At 39.6% G+C, this 22,576-nt stretch overlaps 1 protein-coding gene across 1 annotated transcript in view; it reads right to left on the bottom strand.

Moving 5' to 3' along the window:
* The window catches only part of RASGRP3 (RAS guanyl releasing protein 3), an 89,490-nt gene that overhangs the window by 43,991 nt on the left and 22,923 nt on the right, over nt 1–22,576 (bottom strand). Inside the window, exons 2-4 of the mRNA XM_053589549.1 lie at nt 8,754–8,881; nt 5,744–5,946; nt 4,614–4,716 (exon numbers count right to left, since the gene is read on the bottom strand). Of these exons, the coding sequence (XP_053445524.1) occupies nt 4,614–4,716; nt 5,744–5,813 (173 nt within the window). The 5' untranslated portion in view covers nt 5,814–5,946; nt 8,754–8,881. The remainder of the gene's footprint in view (nt 1–4,613; nt 4,717–5,743; nt 5,947–8,753; nt 8,882–22,576) is intronic.

Below are 22,576 nucleotides of genomic sequence, written 5' to 3'. Positions count from 1 at the left end.
ATACCTGGATGACAGTTTTTTTTCTTCTTTTTTTTTTTTTTTTTTTGTGATTTTTTTGGCCGGGGCTGGGTTTGAACCCGCCACCTCCGGCATATGGGACCGGCGCCCTACTCCTTGAGCCACAGGTGCCACCCCCTGTATGACAGTTTTTAAAAAAAAACTTTTTTTTAAGATGGGGTCTTGCTATGTTGCTCAGGCTGATCTCAAACTCCTGGCTTTGAGTGATCCTCCCAACTTGGCCTCCCATAGTGTTGGGATTATAGGTGTAAGCCATCACGCTTGACCTCTTATTTCATTCTTAATATTTGAAAATGCTATGTTCAGGTACATTAATACACAAGTTGTGCTTTTTTGTGTGTGTAAGTGACAAGTCTCACTTTGCCACCCTTGGTAGAGTGCCATGGCGCCATACCTCATAGCAACCTCTAACTCTTGGGCTCAAGTGATCCTCTTGCCTCAGCCTCTCAAGTAGCTGGGACTACAGGTACTCCCCACAATGCCAAGATAGTTTTTTTAGAGGTGGGATCTCACTCTTGCTCAGGCTGGTCTCAAACTCATGAGCTCAAGCAATCCACCCACCATGGCCTCCCAGACTGCTAGGATTACAGGTGTGAGCCACCATGCCCACCCCATGTGGGATGGTACTTCTTTGTACTCTTTTAAATAAATATTTTTTTTTTTCTTTTTTTTTTATTGTTGGGGATTCATTGAGGGTACAATAAGCCAGTTACACTGATTGCAATTGTTAGGTAAAGTCCCTCTTGCAATCATGTCTTGCCCCCATAAAGTGTGACACACACTAAGGCCCCACCCCACTCCCTCCCTCTCTCTTTCTGCTTCCCCCCCCATAACCTTAATTGTCATTAATTGTCCTCATATCAAGATTGAGTACATAGGATTCATGCTTCTCCATTCTTGTGATGCTTTACTAAGAATAATGTCTTCCACTTCCATCCAGGTTAATACGAAGGATGTAAAGTCTCCATTTTTTTTAATGGCTGAATAGTATTCCATGGTATACATATACCACAGCTTGTTAATCCATTCCTGGGTTGGTGGGCATTTAGGCTGTTTCCACATTTTGGCGATTGTAATTTGAGCTGCAATAAACAGTCTAGTACAAGTGTCCTTATGATAAAAGGATTTTTTTCCTTCTGGGTAGATGCCCAGTAATGGGATTGCAGGATCGAATGGGAGGTCTAGGTTGAATGCTTTGAGGTTTCTCCATACTTCCTTCCAGAAAGGTTGTACTAGTTTGCAATCCCACCAGCAGTGTAAAAGTGTTCTCTTCTCTCCACATCCACGCCAGCATCTGCAGTTTTGAGATTTCGTGATGTGGGCCATTCTCTCTGGGGTTAGATGATATCTCAGGGATGTTTTGATTTGCATTTCTCTAATATATAGAGATGATGAACATTTTTTCATGTGTTTGTTAGCCATTCGTCTGTCGTCTTTAGAGAAAGTTCTATTCATGTCTCTTGCCCATTGATATAAGGGATTGTTGGCTTTTTTCATGTGGATTAATTTGAGTTCTCTATAGATCCTGGTTATCAAGCTTTTGTCTGATTGAAAATATGCAAATATCCTTTCCCATTGTGTGGGTTGTCTCTTTGCTTTGGTTATCGTCACCTTAGCTGTACAGAAGCTTTTCAGTTTAATGAAGTCCCATTTGTTTATTTTTGTTGTTGTTGCAATTGCCATGGCAGTCTTCTTCATGAAGTCTTCCCCCAGGCCAATATCTTCCAGTGTTTTTCCTATGCTTTCTTTGAGGATTTTTATTGTTTCGTGCCTTAAATTTAAGTCCTTTATCCATCTTGAATCAATTTTTGTGAGTGGGGAAAGGTGTGGGTCCAGTTTCAGTCTTTTACACGCAGACATCCAATTCTCCCAACACCATTTATTGAATAGGGAGTCTTTCCCCCAAGGTAAGTTCTTGTTTGGTTTATCGAAGATTAGGTGGTTGTAAGATGTTAGTTTCATTTCTTGGTGTTCAATTCGATTCCAAGTGTCTATGTCTCTGTTTTTGTGCCAGTACCATGCTGTCTTGAGCACTATGGCTTTGTAGTACAGACTAAAATCTGGTATGCTGATGCCCCCAGCTTTATTTTTGTTACTAAGAACTGCCTTAGCTATACGGGGTTTTTTCCGGTTCCATACAAAACGCAGAATCATTTTTTCCAAATCTTGAAAGTACGATGTAGGTACTTTGATAGGAATGGCATTGAATAGGTAGATTGCTTTGGGAAGTATAGACATTTTAACAATGTTGATTCTTCCCATCCATGAGCATGGTATGTTCTTCCATTTGTTAATATCCTCTGCTATTTCCTTTCTGAGGAGTTCATAGTTTTCTTTATAGAGGTCCTTCACCTCCTTCGTTAGGTATATTCCTAGGTATTTCATTGTCTTTGAAACTATGGTGAAGGGAGTTGTGTCCTTAATTAGCTTCTCCTCTTGACTGTTATTGGTGTATACAAAGGCTACTGACTTGTGGACATTGATTTTATATCCTGAAACATTACTGTATTTTTTGATGACTTCTAGGAGTCTTGTGGTTGAGTCTTTGGGGTTCTCTAAGTATAAGATCATGTCGTCAGCAAAGAGGGAGAGTTTGACCTCTTCTGCTCCCATTTGGATTCCCTTTATTTCCTTGTCTTGCCTAATTGTATTGGCTAGAACTTCCAGCACTATGTTGAATAGTAAAGGTGACAGAGGACAACCTTGTCTGGTTCCAGTTCTAAGAGGAAAAGCTTTCAGTTTTACTCCATTCAGTAAAATATTGGCTGTGGGTTTGTCATAGATAGCTTCAACCAGTTTTAGAAATGTGCCACCTATGCCTATACTCTTCAGTGTTCTAATTAGAAAAGGATGCTGGATTTTATCAAATGCTTTTTCTGCATCTATTGAGAGGATCATGTGATCTTTATTTTTGCCTCTGTTAATATGGTGGATAACGTTTATGGACTTGCGTATGTTGAACCAGCCTTGCATCCCTGGGATGAAGCCTGCTTGATCATGATGAATGACTTTTTTGATGATAAGCTGTAATCTATTGGCTAGGATTTTGTTGAGAATTTTTCCATCTATATTCATGAGTGAGATTGGTCTGAAATTCTCCTTTTTGTTTGGGTCTTTTCCTGGTTTTGGTATCAGGGTGATGTTTGCTTCATACAATGTGTTGGGGAAGATTCCTTCTTCCTCAATTTTTTGGAATAATTTCTGCAGTACAGGAATAAGCTCTTCCTTGAAGGTTTGATAGAATTCTGGAGTGAAGCCATCTGGACCAGGGCATTTTTTAGTTGGTTTAAATAAATATTTATGGAGCTCCTGCTATATGTCAGGCACTGTGGATATAGGGTGAGCAAGGAATCCAAAAACAGGAACATTTAAAGAAACACTGATTCACAGGCATCTTCAACTTTTACACTATCTGTGGTTTCCCATAACAAACTTTACTCGGCCTAAATATAGTTTTTTATTGGTTATTTCCTACACCAATGGCCATACTAAGGTGGGAACATTCTCTGGACAATGTCTGGATCATGGAAAGGGTGGCACCAGAGAGCCTCAATGCCCTTCATCCTTCCCTATGTTCTATCCTTCCACTGTGCGACCCACGAGACCCTTGGACCCCAGGGACTAGTATCTTGCCCACTTCCATGGACCTTGGCTCTGGGCGAATAACCCCTTACCCTCTCTAACATCCCCTTCTGCTCTGAGTTTGGGGAAGAAACAGGAAGAGTAAGAAGCTTGAATTGAACAGGTAGACGCTCCACTTGGCCCAGGCAGCCTCGGCAGGCCCTAATAACATGTGATGGACCCTCTTCCTCTAAGGATTCCCCTGCCCTGTAGGGGTTTTCAGTCATCTCTAGGGCCCCCCGGACTCAAAGAGGCCAGAGACTGCAGGAACCAACATTAGAGACTTTGTAATAAACATTAGATGTCAGAGAATAAAACCTGTTTACAAACGGGAGACTGAATTTTCAGTCATTTGGCTTTCAACCACTTTTCAGGGCTGCCTGATGTACAAAAGTGGTGAACTGTGAACAGCCCTCCTATAGAACGCAGTTCCTAACTCCGTGGGTTTCATTTGGTCATTGTTTTTTTAATGTCAGAAGAAAATCTAAAATTAGTACCAATCAACAAATTACAATAAACCTGCTAGAAGATTCATTACGGCTTGGTGTCTGTGCCTGAGCCAGAGCGTACTATTTTGGCTGGCATTTCCAAATGATTAAGCTGTAACCTCTATGCCTACCATTCTGTCATCCTAGAAGAAATAAATTAGGTCTTGGATCATTGTGAAACATTCATTCATTGTCCTAACAGCAGAATATTTAAGACAAGTTAGAAGCATTCAGCATACAGTTCCTGTTTCATTTTACATCTAAGTGATTATTTTCAAGTAGAGCCAAAACATGCAGATGGATAGTCAACTATGTGGCCCATGACCCAGATGTTCCGTCTAGACATCTACATGTATTCACAAAACAGCTGGATAACTGACTGAAGACTGTTTATTCTTCTTAATTTACTGGCTTTGGATAGACATTCTATCTAAATATAGAAGTTGATTTATGATGGTAAAAATTACACAGTAGTTGAAAAGATATATGCAGAGAAGTTTTTCTGCCAATTCAGTGGAAGATAAATACCATCGGTGCATCAGTAGGACTATTCTTGGCAAGTAACTATTATTCAGCTCTCCATTGTCATCTGTTTAAAAAAATAAAACAAGGGGTGAGGAGATAACAGGGCTACTCTTTACTTTTTCCAATATCATTAGAGAACTAACAGTGTCAAAAATTTCTCATAGAATCAATTTCGGCTAGTATTTCCTTGCCAGTTAAGGTGGGTGGGTCTCACCCTTCCTCACAGTTGACAAATTTTTATTTAGCAAATAAAAACATGATACCCAGTTAAATTTGAATTTCGTATGGACAATAGTTAATTTTTAAGTATGTCCCAGGCATTATTTAGGATGCATTTATATTAAAGATGTTGTTTATCTGAAATTCAAATTTAACCAGTCATCTTGTATTTTATCAAGATGTTAATGGTTTAACTCTGATTGTTAAAGTAATTAACAATTACTTTAATTACTCCCAGAGTTAATGGTTTAACTCTGATTGTTAAAGTAATTCAATTCAACAAATAACTCCAGCTTAACTCTCTTTGCACAAGAAAGAATCCAAAATGCTGAGGTGGATATAAAAGTAATAATACAAAAAGCATAAAGCTGTAACGTCTATGATCTAGTGAGAATGAGAAGACATGAGCAAATATTCAATGCAGTACATTATTTGACCTACACCGTCCTGAGTCAAAGGACAGTGAAATCCACACAACAGCACATACCACACAAATGTGCCAGAAGAAATGTAAAGGGCCGGTGAGAGGGCGCAGGAAGCTACCAGTGTTCCTGACAGGAGAGATTAGGAAGGGTGTTAGGAACCCAACATTGAGATAAGCCCTGAAGCCGAAGGAATTTGACAAAGACGTGGAGGTAGAAAGGTGCAGGGAATGTTTCAGAAACAGTAAGTGAACTGTTTGGGGCACGAGCTGAGTGCAGTGCAGGAAAGGAAGCCTAGAGAGCAGTGAAACTAGAGAGTCTGGGGTCAATCCACAGACCTCAATGCTAAGGTTACGGAGACTGAACTCTGTCCCACAAGCAGCTTGCGCCTGGAGTGGGGAGGTGAGTGTGTGTCAGTGTACAAAGGGGTGGAGGAGGACAGGCTCATACCAAACATCTCAATGCATGCACTCAGCAGCTCGTCCAACGTGGCTGCTTTCCCAAGGCCACTGGACCCCATGATTATTTAGCCGTTGTCAAAATACCAGAGACATTTTCAACATCAGATGGACCATCTCCATACTCCATGCAAGTCGGTGATGACGGGTGTGACAGGCGGTGACCTCTAGACTTGGTTGTACTTCAAGAAAACGCTAAAGAAACAAGAAAAGAAAGTTAGTAGACTCCACTGGACCATTGCTTTCCTACCCCCAAAAGATAATGACTTCCACAGACTATAGCTTTCTACGAGAAAAGTATCAAAGTGACTGAGATTACAACAACTGCCATCATGGTAAAACGCCGGCTATCCTGTCCCTGAGCATAGAGGGTGCCTGCAGATGACAGAGATGTTCCCGGTGAAATGCCATCCACACTCACAGCTGAAAGTTTTCTGATACAACATTTTACACTTTCTTCATGTTCTTAAGTGATAAGACATTCAAGAATATTATAAATGTTGCTTGGTTTGATATTAATATAATATTTATATAAGTATATATGGAGATAAATTTTAAAATACAAATATATTTACAAAAATTATCCTTGGTGATTATATAAATGTTCAACAACATTTAAAACTGTTCAACAACTGCGAAAACAATTCTGTTGGCCTAATTTCTCTTATAGTAACATTATTCTTAGCAGGCATAAGAATATTAATAATATTATAGTTGATTGAACACTCACATTGTACGCTAGGCACCATACCAAATGCTTTCTACACGTGTGTTAGCCGGCCTGGCCTTCACAAGAATGCTGCGAGGTAGGGATTAAATTATAATTAAATTATATTTATTAAATTATATTATATTAAATTCCCAGTTTACAGATGAGGTCATGGGATTCCCAGAGATCCAGCAACTCCACACAATTATTAAAGCCTAGAATTAGGCTTTAATTATAAAAGACATCTTTCTCCTTTTATTACTCACTCCCCCCCAAGTGCAGATATCACAAACTGCTCTAATTTTGCCCCCCCAATCTAGTATGAAGAATGTAATCCTCAACACCATCTCAGGAAGCTATCTCATTTTATAGAACTGTCACAGGGAAAATGGGATTGGAGATAACCTCTTATAATTGCTTATACTAAAAGTATCTTGTCAGGGAAGACACCATCACTTTATTATAGAGAGTAGGTTTTTGATGCCAGACCCACATAGGACTGGGAGAAGAGCAAGGCTATCATGATATAAAACATTCATCCACTTTGGACAATGTAGTAGGCAAATGTGGCCATTGAGGGTCCATTTTGTGACCTGTGGGAAGTCAATGTTTATTTTACTCACAAAGTTTATTTACTCACCTGGCAATTATTGAGCACCTGCCCTATGCCAAGCCCTAGGTTAGGCATTGAAGCTGCCAAGATGAACAGCAAATCATTTTCCTTTCCCTATCTTCACTGGGCTCACAGTCAACTTCAGAAAGAAAGACGTGAACCAATAGGAAAAAGATCCAATGTCCATATGTAAATGGTTGCATTAGTTCAGTGAGACCACTGAAGAGTGACGTTTGAGTATGTTCACCAGGCACATAATGCGGGAGAAAAAATGCTTACTGTCCACCTGTTCTGTGAAAGAACCATATTCTTGCCCTAAAAGAACCACTCCTAGAGCATAAAAAGAGGGGTGATTTTAAGTATGCCATAAAAATAACAGCAACACTGGATCAATGATCTTCCATCGGTACAGCTCAAGTGATTTGCAAAGGGGATTATTAATGTCATCTGGACATGACACTTTCAGATTCTCTTAATGAGGTTACCTTATCAGTAAGGCCTTTACAGACCACACTATTTAAATAACAACACCACCTCTCCCTTGGCATGCCCTACCTCCCTTCCTGGATTTATTTTTTTCATAACACTTACCACCATCTGACATACTATGTATTATACATTTTTTTTTTTTAATCTTTCTAGTGCCAAAAACATAAGCTTCACGATTGCAGGGATTTTTTTGTGTTTGTTCCCTGGCATACTCCTCAATGACTAAGGTTTTGTTTTTTACAAAGAATACACTCAAAAAGTACTTGTCGAATTAGTGAATGAGTAAATTAGTGGATAAATAAAAAAAATAAAAACTGTCAAAGATTTGTCTTTGAATATATTTATATGAGTGTGTATGGGTAGCCTTAATTTTTAAGAGGTTATTTTTCAGTCTGTTTTACTAATTTAAATCAGCTTTAAGTAAATATCACTGGGACAGAATTCCCTGCTGGCTTTCTAGACATAATAGGATTTGTGTATATTTATAACATAATAAGAACTTGGTGTCTCTTCCAGGACATCTTGGGGCAGCACTTCCCTGACTTCCCTAATATCAGCTCTATCAATAACTATGTAAGTCAAGCTTGAATAATGAGTAAGTCTGATTTACCTTTCCATGTATACAGATTTTTTTTATCCTGTTACTCCCTGCAAAGTAGACATATTGCCTAGAATCAAATAGCCTAGATTGACTAAGCTGGTTTCTCAATTCAAAATCAAAATTATGCAGCTGAGCTGTTTGGAGATGGTACTGACCTCCTCACAAGGTGTTAGGGATAACCTGCCGCTGTGTTTAGAATTATATTTGTGATCTGCAAAGAAGCCAGCACCTGCTGAGCCAGGTGGGCCAGGCTATCCTGTTACAATCTGTTTCTGTAATCAGTCCATCTGTCTGCGCCTCTGCTTAGCATTCTGTCACCTGCACATGTACCTGAGATCTTGTTTCATATGTGGGGACGTTATTGTGTCTACTATTGCCTTTTCAAAAATAAGGATTCTTTATTATAAAAGCAGTATTCACTTTTTATTTAAAACAAAACAGTGAGCAAAGAGGAAAGGAAAAGGTTACCTATCGTCTCATCATCCAAAGATAACTCTTGTTAATATCATGTTTCTTTTTCGTTTATCTAGTACATTTATTTTTCAGGGGAATTTCTTACATAATCTACAATAATTGAAAGAAATATTTACCTGCTGTTTTCCCACAGATTTCCAAATTCAAAACAATTTTAAGGGCAGTCTCATCATTGGGAAATATATTGAGGAAGCTGTCTATGGGATTGGTTTGTTCAACTCAAATTATAAGAACTTTGGAGAACCTGATAAAAGAATAGAAAGAAACCCCCAAAGAGAATTAAATGATGGAACTTTAAAAGAATCACATTGTGTTAAACTATTTCCCAAAACCTGGAGTTATGGGTAGCATTTGAGATTTTGTCTAAATGTCACTCACAAAATCAAAAAGGGAAAATATCCAAAACAGTTTTTTGGTAACTTTTTTTTTAAGTAGGTTTCTTTAAAAAAATAAAAAAATCCAGCCTACAAAAACCTCCACAAATTGACAAGTGAAGCAAAAACCAGTTTTATACATTTACTGTAAATACTATTTTAGTCCAAATAGACTTCTATCCGTAGATTACTCATTAAGAATTTCCAAACACTGACTGGGGAATGTTGGTAAATCCTTAAAACTGTTTACCATGAGGATCACCAAACTCTGACCCTAAATCACTCCTGATTGTCTCGACATGAACGCCCATGTTATGTTAGCCCAGGTGTTTAGTCTCTCAATGTCCCAAAGGTTTAGGACTCACTGTAGTGTTGATAGCTCTCTGGGCTGTGGTGAAAATTATTGCTCTGCAGCAGGGTCATTTTCTCATGAGTCTAAAAAGGACATGATAAGCCAAATTCCGCCCAGGGTTTGAATTATTTCTAAGAAAAAAGTTCTTTTTTCAAAGGGCAACAGAATTTTGTTGGGTGTGACTTGAAAGGCCATGCTAATGAACATGTAGCAAAAAGATTCACTAACACAACTTGTAAAGCATCTGTCCAAAAAACAATAATAATAATAATCCTTCTGAGGTTGCCTAGGACAATAAGAAATGTGCTTCCAATTTTATAAATGGCAAAAGGGAGTTGATTCCATGCAATTATTCATTAACAGATATGCGTTAGAACCCAGGCTCTTGACTCAGAATATTTTAATTAAAAAAATTGGGTTTCGACATTAGATAACCAAATGGGGTATGTTTTACTTACTTCGGGGTAAAATGCTATTAATGTTGCTTGATTTGCTCGATTGTTTAAGGAGTCAGTGAGATCACATCATGTGTACCCACCAGGAGTCCTGCAAAGCACTGGGTGTTGGCAGAAGGTGTCTCCCTTTTCCTGCACTACCTCTCAAATATTTAAAGCCTTTAAAGCTGAGGACTGAAGTAGAGGTCCAACTTGTAGAGATGACAGGAGGAGAGATGTTCATTTAAAGAAGAGGTAAGAAACTTAAAGGAAAAATACTGTGATGCTAGAGCATCTAGTAGTATACCAGATGGTCTCACCAGCAATGGGCTCCCATTCCAGGAGAAAGTTCTCAAGCCAAAGTTTGGTAATAACTGTCAGAGATGTTGTAGACTAAATTCCCAGATGGCGTCTAGGACGTATGCCAGAATGACAGTGAAGGTTTCTCCTTTCTCTAGGATCGTACAATTTATAAGGTGAAATATTATATCTAGTAAGTATTCAACAAATAGTTTTGAAATGATGTTGGCTATATATTAGAACTTCCAAAGAGTGTCTTGTCTATCTCCATTCCAAGAAAAAAGAAACAAAAACACTTCCTTGCTAATGGCATATATTATCTTTACGCATAAATGACCATTTTATTTATCTTTGCATTCATACGACCTTCATATGTGGAGACAATGGAGTTTCTCTAAACGCCTAAATTCTTTGTGAAAACAAGTGGTAATTATTACAAACTTGTAAGTCATAAAGATTAACGACAAAGGTGTCACGGCATTCATGGTTCTGGCAACTTGTAAGCTTACTTTCCCTTTCTCCTGATAAACACGAGATTTTTTTTTTTAAGTGCTATGCTCCCTAGGAGAACCACGATTATTGAGTTTAATAAGAGAAATGATAATAAAACTCTGAAAGAGAATTAATTTGTCTGACAAATACTTACTGAGGATCTACCAGACACTACTGAAAACACTGGAGGGGCTGGTGGGAGGGTTTGGGGTGGGGGAGGGAAGGATAAGCGAGTGAGCAAGATAGATATAATTCTTGTTTTTATACTCTAGCAAAGAATTAAAGAAATTATTACACGTAATATTCTGTGAAGCACAGAGCAGGTGAGGAGGGGGACTAATTCAGTCTAGGAGCCAGAGAAGGTTTAGCTACCCATTTCCCCGAAAATAAGACAGGTGTGCTCCCAAAGATGGGCTAGGTCTTATTTTCAGGGGACGTCTTATCTTTCCTGTAAGTGGGTCTTATTTTCGGAGGATGTCTTATTTTCGGGGAAATGGGGTAGGTAAAGAAGGAGTGAGAAGATTGCAATGAAGAAAAATTGAAAGACATTTAGATTGATTAGAGAACATAGCAAGAGATGAGACTGCAAAGTCAGTAGGAGGAGCTCATGATCAGACCCGTGAACTGTACAAGGACTATAAACGTTATCTGCAGGGCAATGGAAAGCTGCTGTCTTAAAGGTGAGTATGGGAGAGTGGCATGATCATGTCTGGATGTTTAGAAGATTATTCTAGTTACAGAAGAGATTGGAGTAAAGACCCACACTGAGGATGAGGAAGCCACTTAGTAGTAGATTATAACTAACCCAGGCATTGATGATGGTGGTACAAATGGGCATGTGGCAATGGAGATGGAGAGAAGTGGGTGGTTACAGAATTTTTTTTTCTTTTTTGAGACCGAGTCTCACTCTGTTACCCCGGGGAAGATGCTGTAGCATAATTGTAGCTCACAGCAACCTCAAATTCCTGGGGTCAAGCAATTCTCTTGCCTCAGCCTCCCAAGTAGCTGTGACAACAGGCATGCACAACTACCTCTGCCAGTTTTTCTATTTTTAGTAGAGACAGAGGTCTCGCTCTTGCTCAGGTTGATCTCGAACTCCTGAGCTCAAGCAGTCCACTCCCCCTCAGCCTCCCAAAGTACTAGGATTACAAGCATGAGCCACCACACCCAGCCTTTGGTTACAGAATTTATTTTGAAAATAGATGCAACAAGATTTGTTGATCTGTCCGCTATGGGGAATGAGCAGAATCAAGAATAATTCCCAGATTTCTAGCTATACATTTGGTTTGGTTATGATGCTATTCCTTTGACACTGAGGGTTCAGGAAGGAGAAGCAAATTGGTGAAGGGCAAATTATGACTTTACTTTTAGCTATACTGAGTTAGTGATATCTGAGACATTCAAGGGGAAATTTTGAGTTAAAGTCCAGATACCCATTATAGGCTTCTGAGTTGAGACCCTGGCATGTTTAAGTCCTAAGAACGAGTAGACAGGAAGTTGAGGGATTGACTTTGCATGAGGTGGAAGACTACCTCTTTCAATGTAATGGCAGGAAAGAAAAAAAATGGACATAGATATAGGTAAATTTGTCACTTTGGTGGCAAGAAGTCAAGGAAGTTCTTTTTTAAAATTTTTTAAATTTATTTTTATTTCAAATTATTATGAGGGTACACATTTTTACATTGCACTGTTCTCACTTCCAGGGTAAATTTCCAGTTGTAAAAGAGCCCCTCACCGGGGGGGGGGGGCATGTTATACACCCTCACAATGTGCATAATAGGTGAGATCCCGCCTCATGCCCTCCCTCCTTCTGTCAATCATCCCCACTCCTTCCTTCCCCTACTCCTGTACTAGACTCTATTTGTGTTTTATTGTTCATACGAGCATGTAATTGTTTATATATTGGTTTCATATTAGTATTGAGTACATTGGATATTTATTTTTCCATTCTTGTGATACTTTACTAAGAAGAATGGGTTTTGGCTCTATCCAGGTAAATACAAAAGATGCAAGGAAGTATGAAGAATGCTCAAAGAACTAAAAGTTGACCTTCCATTTGATCCTACAATCCCATTACTAGGTATCTATCCAGAACAACAAAAATCATTTTACCACAAAGACATCTGCACTAGAATGTTTATCGTGGCTCACTTTATAATTGTCAAGTCGTGGAAGCAACCCAAATGCCCATCAACCCATGAATGGATGGACAAACTGTGTTATATGTATACTATTCAGCCATTAAAAAAGAAGGAAGTTCTCGTATGTGACTTCTCTTTACTGTGAAAATGAGACAAGGTCATCTGCTGGAAAGTATAATGGGTATAGATCTGAGGTTTATTAAGAGTAGAAAACTTACGAAAGACACTGTGAAGAACAGAAGAAAGAAACCAGAATTATTGCGATTATTTCTATCATAAGTTAGAAAACCAGAATTATTGTGATTATTTCTATCACGAGTTAGAAGGCTGACACTTCTCTTCTTCTGGAGTTTAAGAGGAAGCTCAGTGTTCCCTTTTCCCTGGGCTACTATACCACCCACTTGTGTCATGTTTCCAAAATTGTTTCAGATAACTCTTTTTGAACAATGTATATGGCAAGTCTCTTCTGTATGGAAGAAGTTAATTCTGGGTTTCTGTTGTTATGGTCTAGTCACACGTTCCATAAGTGTAAGGCTCAGAACTAAAGTAAGGCTGGCATTTGTTAGGTGGTGTCCTCACTAGGGAACAGACCCCAGCTCACATTTCAGCTAGCTTTGCTTTTTTTTTAATTGGTAAAATATTTTTTATCATTTGAACATGGATTCACATCGATGATACAAACATTTTTCCAAGAGTTTTTTTTTTTTTTTTGGCCTGATGCAGTGGCTCACTCCTATAATCCCAGCAATTTGGGAGGCCAAGGTAGGAGAAGCACTTGAACCCAGGAATTCAAAACCAGCTTGGGCAATAGAGCAAGACACCATCTCTACAAAAAAAAAAAAAATTAACCAGGTGTAGTGGTGCCCATGACTATAGTCCCAGCCACTTAGGAGGCCAAGGCAAGAGGATCACCTGAGCCCAGGATCCCAAGTTTACAGTGAGCTATTATCATGCCACTGTACTTCAGCTGGGCAACAGAGCAAGACCCCACCACCAAGGGGGAAAAACATCTTTATGAGACAGGGTCTCCCTCGGTTGCCCAGGCTGGTCCTGAACTCCTGGGCTCAAGAGACCCTTTATTCTCACCCCCACCCCCTGAGTAGCTATCACCTAGCTTTGCTTTATATGTGGTGAAGAGGATGTTAAGACACTACTGGAAATGAAATACTAAGAACATAATTCATCTCCCACGCTGTGACTTGATCCCAGAGATTTCATTCTGGCAACTACAGCCTGAGCCACCTTCCTGACCAGGCTTTGTGCTTCTGTGCCCCACCTGCCACATTCTCCAACATCTCATTATCTGTTACTTTTTAAAGGTCTTAAGTCACAAGGTATCATTACTGTTTATTCCCAGCTTACTCTTTGTAGTTGATAGACTTGGTTATCACTGCATTTCTTTATAATTTTAATTTTCCTTCTCATTTCTTTTAACTTTACCCCACAATCCTTTGAATTTCTCTTTCTACTTCATTTTTTTCAGGCAGTTGTTCTTCCCCTCTGTGCTCCACCAGAGTCTCCTAATCGTTTCTATCACAAACCTACTGGGATACTATGAAAATAGGAAATGCACCCGGTGCCTACAGCAAAATTCAATCATTGTAAATGGGCCATAATGGATGACACGAACAGTAAAATACTACCCCACCACCACCAATTTGCGGATAATGAAATAATATCTGCAACGTTTACTTAACAATGACTGTAGGGAGGAGCCATGAATAGTATGGTATTTCCCAACATTGAAAGTAATTTTTTTCATTCTTATATGGAATGGGTTTATTTAATGTGATAAGGAGATTTTCCTGGGTTTTAAAATTTGTGTTGTTTGTTTTTGCAAAGAACTTCTACTAAATTAGTGGGGCATTAATAATCAACATTGTCCTGGATTTTATTTATTTTTATTTATATATTTATTATTTTTTATTCAAGTGAAGCAGTGGCAGTGGAGATGTTTGGATTTTAGAAAATGATGTAATAATAATATCTACAAATACATTTGTTGGTGGCAATATAATGAGACAGACCTAATGTTGGGAAAATTACCTATATTATCTTTAAATCTTATAACAATACCCTAAAAGCTAAGTATTATTATTCCTGTTTCATTGACAAGGAAATTAAGGCTTAGACAGCTTAGATTACTTATTCAATATTCTGTTACTAGTTAAGTTGCAAAGCCAAGTCTGATTTCAAAATTTTATGTATTTTTCTACGCCCTATACAGATTTTAGCTATTGTTAGGCTTGTCCTTTAGGTCAACTTTTGGGCATTGTCTATAACAAAGGTTATTCATTATGTTTCACTTCTAAGCATTCTATCACAGGCCCAATTGTCTGAAAATGAATACCCCTTATTATTACAGCATACTTGGCAATTCAGGGGATCACTGGTACCAAGTACAGAACAGAAGTCAACAACCAGCTCATCTCACAAGCTCTCATTCCATTTTTCGGTAACAAGTAACAAGGTTTAGTTGCATTTTACTTTTTCTTGGTTACCAGTATTTAATATCAGCATCCAGACTAATGTATTTATACCTACCTAACTCGAATGAGAAATGAGAGTCTTGAAGAAGGTATAGAAATTAATGCTAATAAATTCCAAAGCCCAATGAAAGGGGTATTTTCCTAGCGTTTGTCCCAAGTTGAACATGGAAGGGAAGCAATCAGATGGTTTCCAGCTGGACACATTCAACCACCTTGAAGGGTAACGGCCTCTAACGCCAGTGTTCAAATTGTAAATAACATGCCAAAATAAGACCCAGAAGTAGGAAATTTATACTTCAGAAGTTAACATTTTAAACTTTAGGGAAAATAAGTTTTTTTTTTTCCCCATGAGCAATGTTTTCTTATCCAGAAAATGACAGTGTTGTATTCATAAGCTTCCTATCTGTGGTCCTCATGCTCTGGAAATAGCTGCTCTTAAATCTCCTGAAGTAAAGGCACGTTCCCTTACTGCTTGGATTGTTTATTCACTTCCAGGTGAATTTGGCAATGACAATGGTGATGATGATGGTGCAGGAGGAACTAAAATGCAGCTAAATCTTGTTACTTGCTACCATGAAAATGCAAGCAGGTCTTTTGATAGCTGGTTACTGGCTTCTGTCTGGTGCTGGCACCAGTGCAGAGACGCTCTGCCTTATGTGCCCACAATGAGCAAGGATATGTTTTAATAACTGCATAAGTAAAACTTTCAAGGATCCTCCCCTAGTTGCAGGTGACAGTCTCTGAGGAGAGAATCTACACAAGGGAGCCTCTAAGGGAATGAAGACATTACCCTGAAAGCCTCTAAAACGCAAGGGACCATGAACAAAAGGTGCAGCCAGACTACAAACTTCCCTCTACCCCACCATCACCCCCATCACTCCATGCTGCCTGTCACTGAAAACAAAAGGAAAGGATTTTAAAACTGGAGTTCTAAGTTGTTACACAGGAACACGGTAAGAAGTACTAATGTAATGAAAGATTGCCTTCAAATAGATCTCCGTGTTTTCAGAGAAAGGCATTAGTAGTTTGGTTGAGCAAAAACATCAACATTTATTAACATTATTTTTTAAACATTAAGAATGATGCTATAGACTGGAGATGTGAAGAGCTGTTCTCAAGTGCCCACGACCCTGTGCAGGAGACAGATTATAAACCAAAGAGCCTATTAAGTCCAATGACAGAGACAACAGACGCCCACGGCATTATAAAAGCACGTAGAAATGGAACCACATTCTACCTACAGTGATGTAGGAAGGCCTCCTGAAAGAGAAGATAACCACAGATGCTAAATCTGCTGGGTCACAAAGGTGAAACATAAAACACAGACCAAGTCCACAATATCACACAGTGAGGTAGCTGTAAATAACTGAGCATGATTCCAGAGCTGGACTAAGAGTACTTACGAAAAACCTGCTATCAAAAATTTATCATCACGTGAAAAATGAATGAGACAATGATATTTAGAACAACAGCTGATGGCAGAGGGAAATGATGGGGGTCAGGTAAGGATGCATTGTGTTCTAAACTTTTAAAATGTTTTAAACTTTTAAAAAGGCATGCAGCCTTCCAAAAAGCAGAGGGCCTGCACAATTTATTATTATTGCTATTATTAATTTTATTATCCATGTTGAGCGTTTAACAATGAAAAGGTTGGAAAGATACATTCCTTATGCCATTTGGACACTAACTGTGTACACAGATACAGACCCACCCGAAGATGAAATACGAATTTCTCTTTTCTGAGAGAAACTATACCTACTACATTACCATCTAAGTAAGTGAAAACATTTTGCTCTCATTTAGAAACCCATCTGTTTATAGTACTCTTTTATGGGACAGTAAAGTCTCAGTTTGAAATTACTTCTGAATCAGGGATTTGGAGCTAGACTTTTTATTGGAACCAATTAAAAGCAAAGTGTAGTAACCCCCCAAAAAATGTGTGTTTAAAATTATTTCTGTGCTCTCAATTAAATTTACACAGCTTGAAGCCCATAATTGGAAGGCTCCACTTAATGACTCTGGCATTCTCTTATTTTAGATGTTTCTACCACAGCGAATGTTTCTTCCTTTCTCTACAAGGAAAACAAATCTCAAGAGGAAGTGATCTCTCTTCCTCCAGCCTAAAACGTTAACTAATTTCACTTTATTCTTGAAAAGACATCACAGAACGTACCTACAAAATGACTGAAATTTTCTGTACTCACTTAGGTTCCATTTTACACCTCAGAACAATAAAAACAAAATCGTTTGAAAAATGTTCTAAGAGGATAAATCGCAATGAGGACAAAAAAGGAAGTCTTGATGTTGTGAAACATACCCAACTAAATTTGTAAAGTGATTACTTGGAATTTGGACTATCTTTCCCCTCCCAGGACAATATTGTAAATGAATAAATAGCAGATTTACATGTGGGAAACAGGAGGTGGGTAGAGATATGTCAAAATGCCAAAAAGAACTTTGGGAATTCTCAGGCATTTTTGAGGTTGGTAGTATTGGTTCATTCCCATGCCAAGTCACTTTTTGAAATTTTGCAACTCCTAGAGCAATGTTTCTCCATCTGCTTCATCTCATGGCACACTGGAACCTACACTTAAACTTCCACATCACCCTTAAATTATGTTGATCAAGAAAAGGGGGGAAAAAAGAATATATTTACTGTGCTTTGAACTTCTTTCAAAAATAATTTGATTAACAACTTCTAAAATTTTTCCTGGCATACCTAAGACCCTTTCACAGCACACCGCTGCAGTGGCACACTGGTTGAGAAACACAGTCTTAGAGACTAGAATCTGATGGGTATTTTTAACTCATTAGTGGATCTAAAGAAACAGAGTGGGAGAAAGATAGAGGGGAAGGAAGATAGCTTTTCCTAAAGTAACTGTTAAAGAGGCAATCTAGCACTTTGGAAGGCTGAGGCAGAGGGATTGCTTGAGGTCAGGAGTCGGAGACCAGCCTGAGCAAGAGTAAGACCCTGTCTAAGAACAAATAGAAAAATTAGCCAGCTGTGGGGGTAGTCCCCCCTACTCAGGAGGCTGAGGCAGGAGGATCACTTGAGCCTGGGAGTTTGAGGTTTCTGTGAGCCATGAATGATGTCACTACACTGTAGAAGGGAAGAGAGTGAGACTCTGTCTCAAATAAAAGAGAGAGAGAGAGAGAGAGAGAGAGAGAGAAATAAAGAAGACCAAGGAATGGGAATAAGCATGTGTCGGTGGGTTACTAAAGGAGGAATGAGTGAATTGTAGCTTACTAGAGTGTGAGCAGATGAAGGCAAGTGAAGGAAACCCCAGGGTGAACCTATTTCCCTTGGCCTGCCAAGAGGGAGGATGGTATCTGCAACAGCACCGCGCCCTCTCCCCTGGAGAAAGGCCTCTCCATAGGCTCTTCACCAGCACCTTGACCCGGCACCCGAGGCTCTGCAGCCGGTCAAAGGACGTCTCTGTCCTCTGCCCTTGCACTCTCCTTCTTCCTCTATCTGAGTCAACATGAAGTGTCTCTTCTGGCCCAAACCAAGCACAAACAAACAAAGAAACAAACAAAACCCACCAACCCTACTGGCCACCTCTCCTCTTTCCCATCCTTCACAACCAAGCAGAGTTTGCTGGCTCTATTCCATCCCCTCTCCATACCACCAAAATCAGGCTCTGTCCAATTCCCTCTCCACTCCTTTCCCCCATTCTTCACCCAGACTACTCTGGCAGAAGTAACCACATCCCACAAGCTCTCTTCATCCTCTTCTTACACTCAGGCTCAGCAGCTATAGGTTATGTCTTGACCACCCTGTCCCTGAAATTCTCCCCTTGAGCGGTTTTCCTGTAACTTCTCTCCCCCGGGTTTCCTCCTATGCCTCTGGTCCTACAGTCTCGGACTTTCCTCCTATTGCTGGCTTCTAAACTGCAGAGGGGTCTCAGGTCTCCATGTCCGTCTGTTCCTTGCACTGTACAAATGCTCTGTGGTAAACTCTTCCACAAATGTGGCTTCAAAGGCCACCACTATGCCGATGACTCCAACCCTAACAGGGGGCTTCTGCGAGTGTACTGCAGAGGAAAGGGACGAGGGTTTGGAGACAGCCACACTTGGGATTGCGTCCTAGCTCTGCCATTCACGAGTATGTGAGTTTGGGCAAGTTTCACTTAACTTTTGGGTAAGTTTTCATATCTCATCTCCTATGTGTGGGAATGTAAAATGGCACAGACAATTTGAAAAGTTTGACAGTTCCTGAAAAATATACACATAGTTTACATTTACCATATGATGTAAAAATTCCTAGGTATACACTCAAGACTATTGAAAACATATATCCACACGCAAACTTGTACACAAGTATTCGGAGCAGTATTACTCATAGTTGCCCCAAAGTGGAAAAACCCCATGTCCATCAATAATGACTGGATAAACAAAATGAGGTGTCTGCATGCAATGAAATCTTATTCAACCATGACAAGGAATGAAGTTCTGATACACACTGCAACTTGGATGAACCTTGAAATCACCGTGCTCAGTGAAAGAAGGCAGACACACGCCGGCATGCAGGCAGTCCCCGGGTTACAAATGAGATAGGGTCTGTAGGTTTGTTTTTAAGCTGAATTTCTATGTAAGTTGGAACAGATACATTTACTTATGACTTATTGTTACTTATAATAGCCTCTGTTTGTGTGAGCCATTCATTAGTCGGATGTTCATAACTCGGGGCTTACGGGAATAGCTTCTAGTCGTAAGTGTGAGTTGTATGTTAGCTAAATGTTTGTAACTTGGGGACTGCCTGTATCATTTATCCACCGATTCCATTTACAATAAATAGCAAGAATAAGCAAATGCACAGAGACACGTGGAAAGTAGATTGGTAGTCGCTTCGGCGCCAGGAGAAAGCAGGAATGAGAAGTAACTACAGCGGCTTCGGAGTTTCTTTCCAGAGGGAGAAAATGTTCTGAAATTTGACAGTGTTAGTTGTTGAAGAACCTTGTGAATATGCTAAAAGTCATTGAATTCTACATTTCAAAAGAATAGATTCTAATGGTGTATGAACTACACTCAATGAAAAATTTCTAATTAATTAAAGAATATGTCCTCCTCACTTTTTTGTTTTTGTTTTTATTTTGGTGGGGAGACAGAGTCTTGCTCTATCACCCAGGCTGCAGTGCAAGTGCACAGTCTTAGCTCACAGTAGCCTCGAACTCCTGGACTCAAGAGATCCTCTCTCCTCAGCCTCCTTCGCTCCTGGGGCTATAGGCATGCACCACTATACCTTAATAATTTAATTTTTTGAAGAAACGGGGTCTCTGTATGTTGCCCAGGCTGGTGGTGTTGAATTCCTGGCCTCAAGAAATCCTCCTGCTGCGGCCTCCCCAAGTGTTGGGATTACAGGTGTGAGCCGCTGCACCCTGCTCTTCACTGTAAACAACCGCTATTTTTCCTATATTTCTTTCTTTGATCTATGGTTCAACCTGCCTCCCAGTATTCCAAGCCACAAGCATGGGACTCACCCCGTTCGCCTGACCATCTACTTCCCAATAGTCTCTCACATTCCTTTATTCTTCCACTTCCTCTGCCCCTCCCGGGCTCATGCAGTCCCTTACCAGACTCCTAGACTGGCTCTCCTCTCTCCTGGGGCCAAATCAATCTTTCGAAATGATTCGAATGATGACAGAACTCCCTTACTCAAAATTCTTCCACAGTTCCCTGCAGTGGTAAATACATCAATGGTCCCTTCCACACATACAAATGCCCATACCCTCATTGCTCTGTTCTCCACCCACGTTCTACTTCTCTAAGAAGGAACTTCTTTTACACAGGCCCCCAAGCTTTGCACACATGGTTTCATTGTTTCCTTTTTTTGTTTGTTTGTATCTTTTATTGTTAAATCATAGCTGTGTACATTAGTGCAATCAAGGGGTACAATGTGCTGGTTTCATATACAATCTGAAATATTCTCATCAAACTATTCAACGTAGCCTTCATGGCATTTTCTTAGTTATTGTATGTAGACATTTGTATTGGGCATTTAGTAAGTTTCACCTGTACCCATTCTAAGATGCACCGTAGGTGTGGCCCCACCCATTACTCTCCTTCCACCCTAACCTCCCCCCTCCCCTCCCCTCCCCTTCCTTGACCCTTTCCCCATATTCTTGTGCTATAGTTGGGTTATAGCCTTCATGTGAAAAGCTATAAATTAGTTTCAAAGTGGGCTAAGTACATTGGATACTTTTTCTTCCATTCCTGAGATACTTTGCTAAGAAGAATATGTTCCAGCTCCATCCATGTAAACATGAAGGAGGTCAAGTCTCCGTCTTTCTTTAAGGCTGCATACTATTCCATAGTATACATGTACCACAATTTGCTAGTCCATTCGTGGGTCAATGGGCACTTGGGCTTCTTCCATGACTTAGCAATTGTGAATTGGGCTGCAATAAATATTCTGGTACAGATATCTTTGTTATATTGTGATTTTTGGTCTTCTGGGTATAAACCTAGTAAAGGAATTATAGGATCAAATGGCAGGTCTATTTTTAGGTCCCTAAGTATTCTCCAAACATCCTTCCAGAAGGAACGTATTAGTGTGCATTCCCACCAGCAGTGTAGAAGTGTGCCCTTTCCTCCACATCCATGCCAACATCTCTAGTTTTGGGATTTTGTTATGTGGGCTACTCTTACTGGGGTTAGGTGATATAACAAGCCAATTAAAAACATTCAGTGGGAAATCTTCATGATTGCCAGAGGGACTTTACCTAACAATTGCAATCAGAGTAACCTGGCTTATTGTACCCTCAATGAATCCCCAACAATAAAAAAAAAAAAAAAAACATTCAGTGGGAAAAAGATTCCCTATTTAACAAATGGTGCTGGGTGAACTGGCTGGTGATCTGTAAAAGACTGAAACTGGACCCACACCTTTCACCATTAACTAAGATAGATTCTCACTGGATAAAAGATTTAAACTTAAGACATGAAACTATAAAAATACTTGAAGAAAGTGCAGGGAAAACTCTTGAAGGAATCAGCCTGGGTGAATATTTTATGAGGAGAACTCCCCAGGTAATTGAAGCAGTATCAAAAATACACTACTGGGACCTGATCAAACTAAAAACCTTCTGCACAGCCAAGAACATAGTAAGTAAAGCAAGCAGACAGCCCACAGAATGGGAGAAAATGTATGCAGGTTATACCACCAATAAAGGTTTAATAACCAGAATCCACAGAGAACTCAAATGTATTAGCAAGAAAAGAACACGTGACCCCATCTCAGGGTGGGCAAGGGACTTGAAGAGAAACTTCTCTAAAGACAGACGCATGATGTACAAACACATGAAAAAAAGCTCATCATCCTTAATCATCAGAGAAATGCAAATCAAAACTACTTTGA

The sequence above is a fragment of the Nycticebus coucang genome, chromosome 4, assembly GCF_027406575.1.
Source record: "Nycticebus coucang isolate mNycCou1 chromosome 4, mNycCou1.pri, whole genome shotgun sequence".
Classification (NCBI taxonomy): domain Eukaryota; kingdom Metazoa; phylum Chordata; class Mammalia; order Primates; family Lorisidae; genus Nycticebus; species Nycticebus coucang.
Note: the sequence above shows the minus strand (reverse complement) of the source record. Positions and strands in the feature narration are given on the sequence as shown.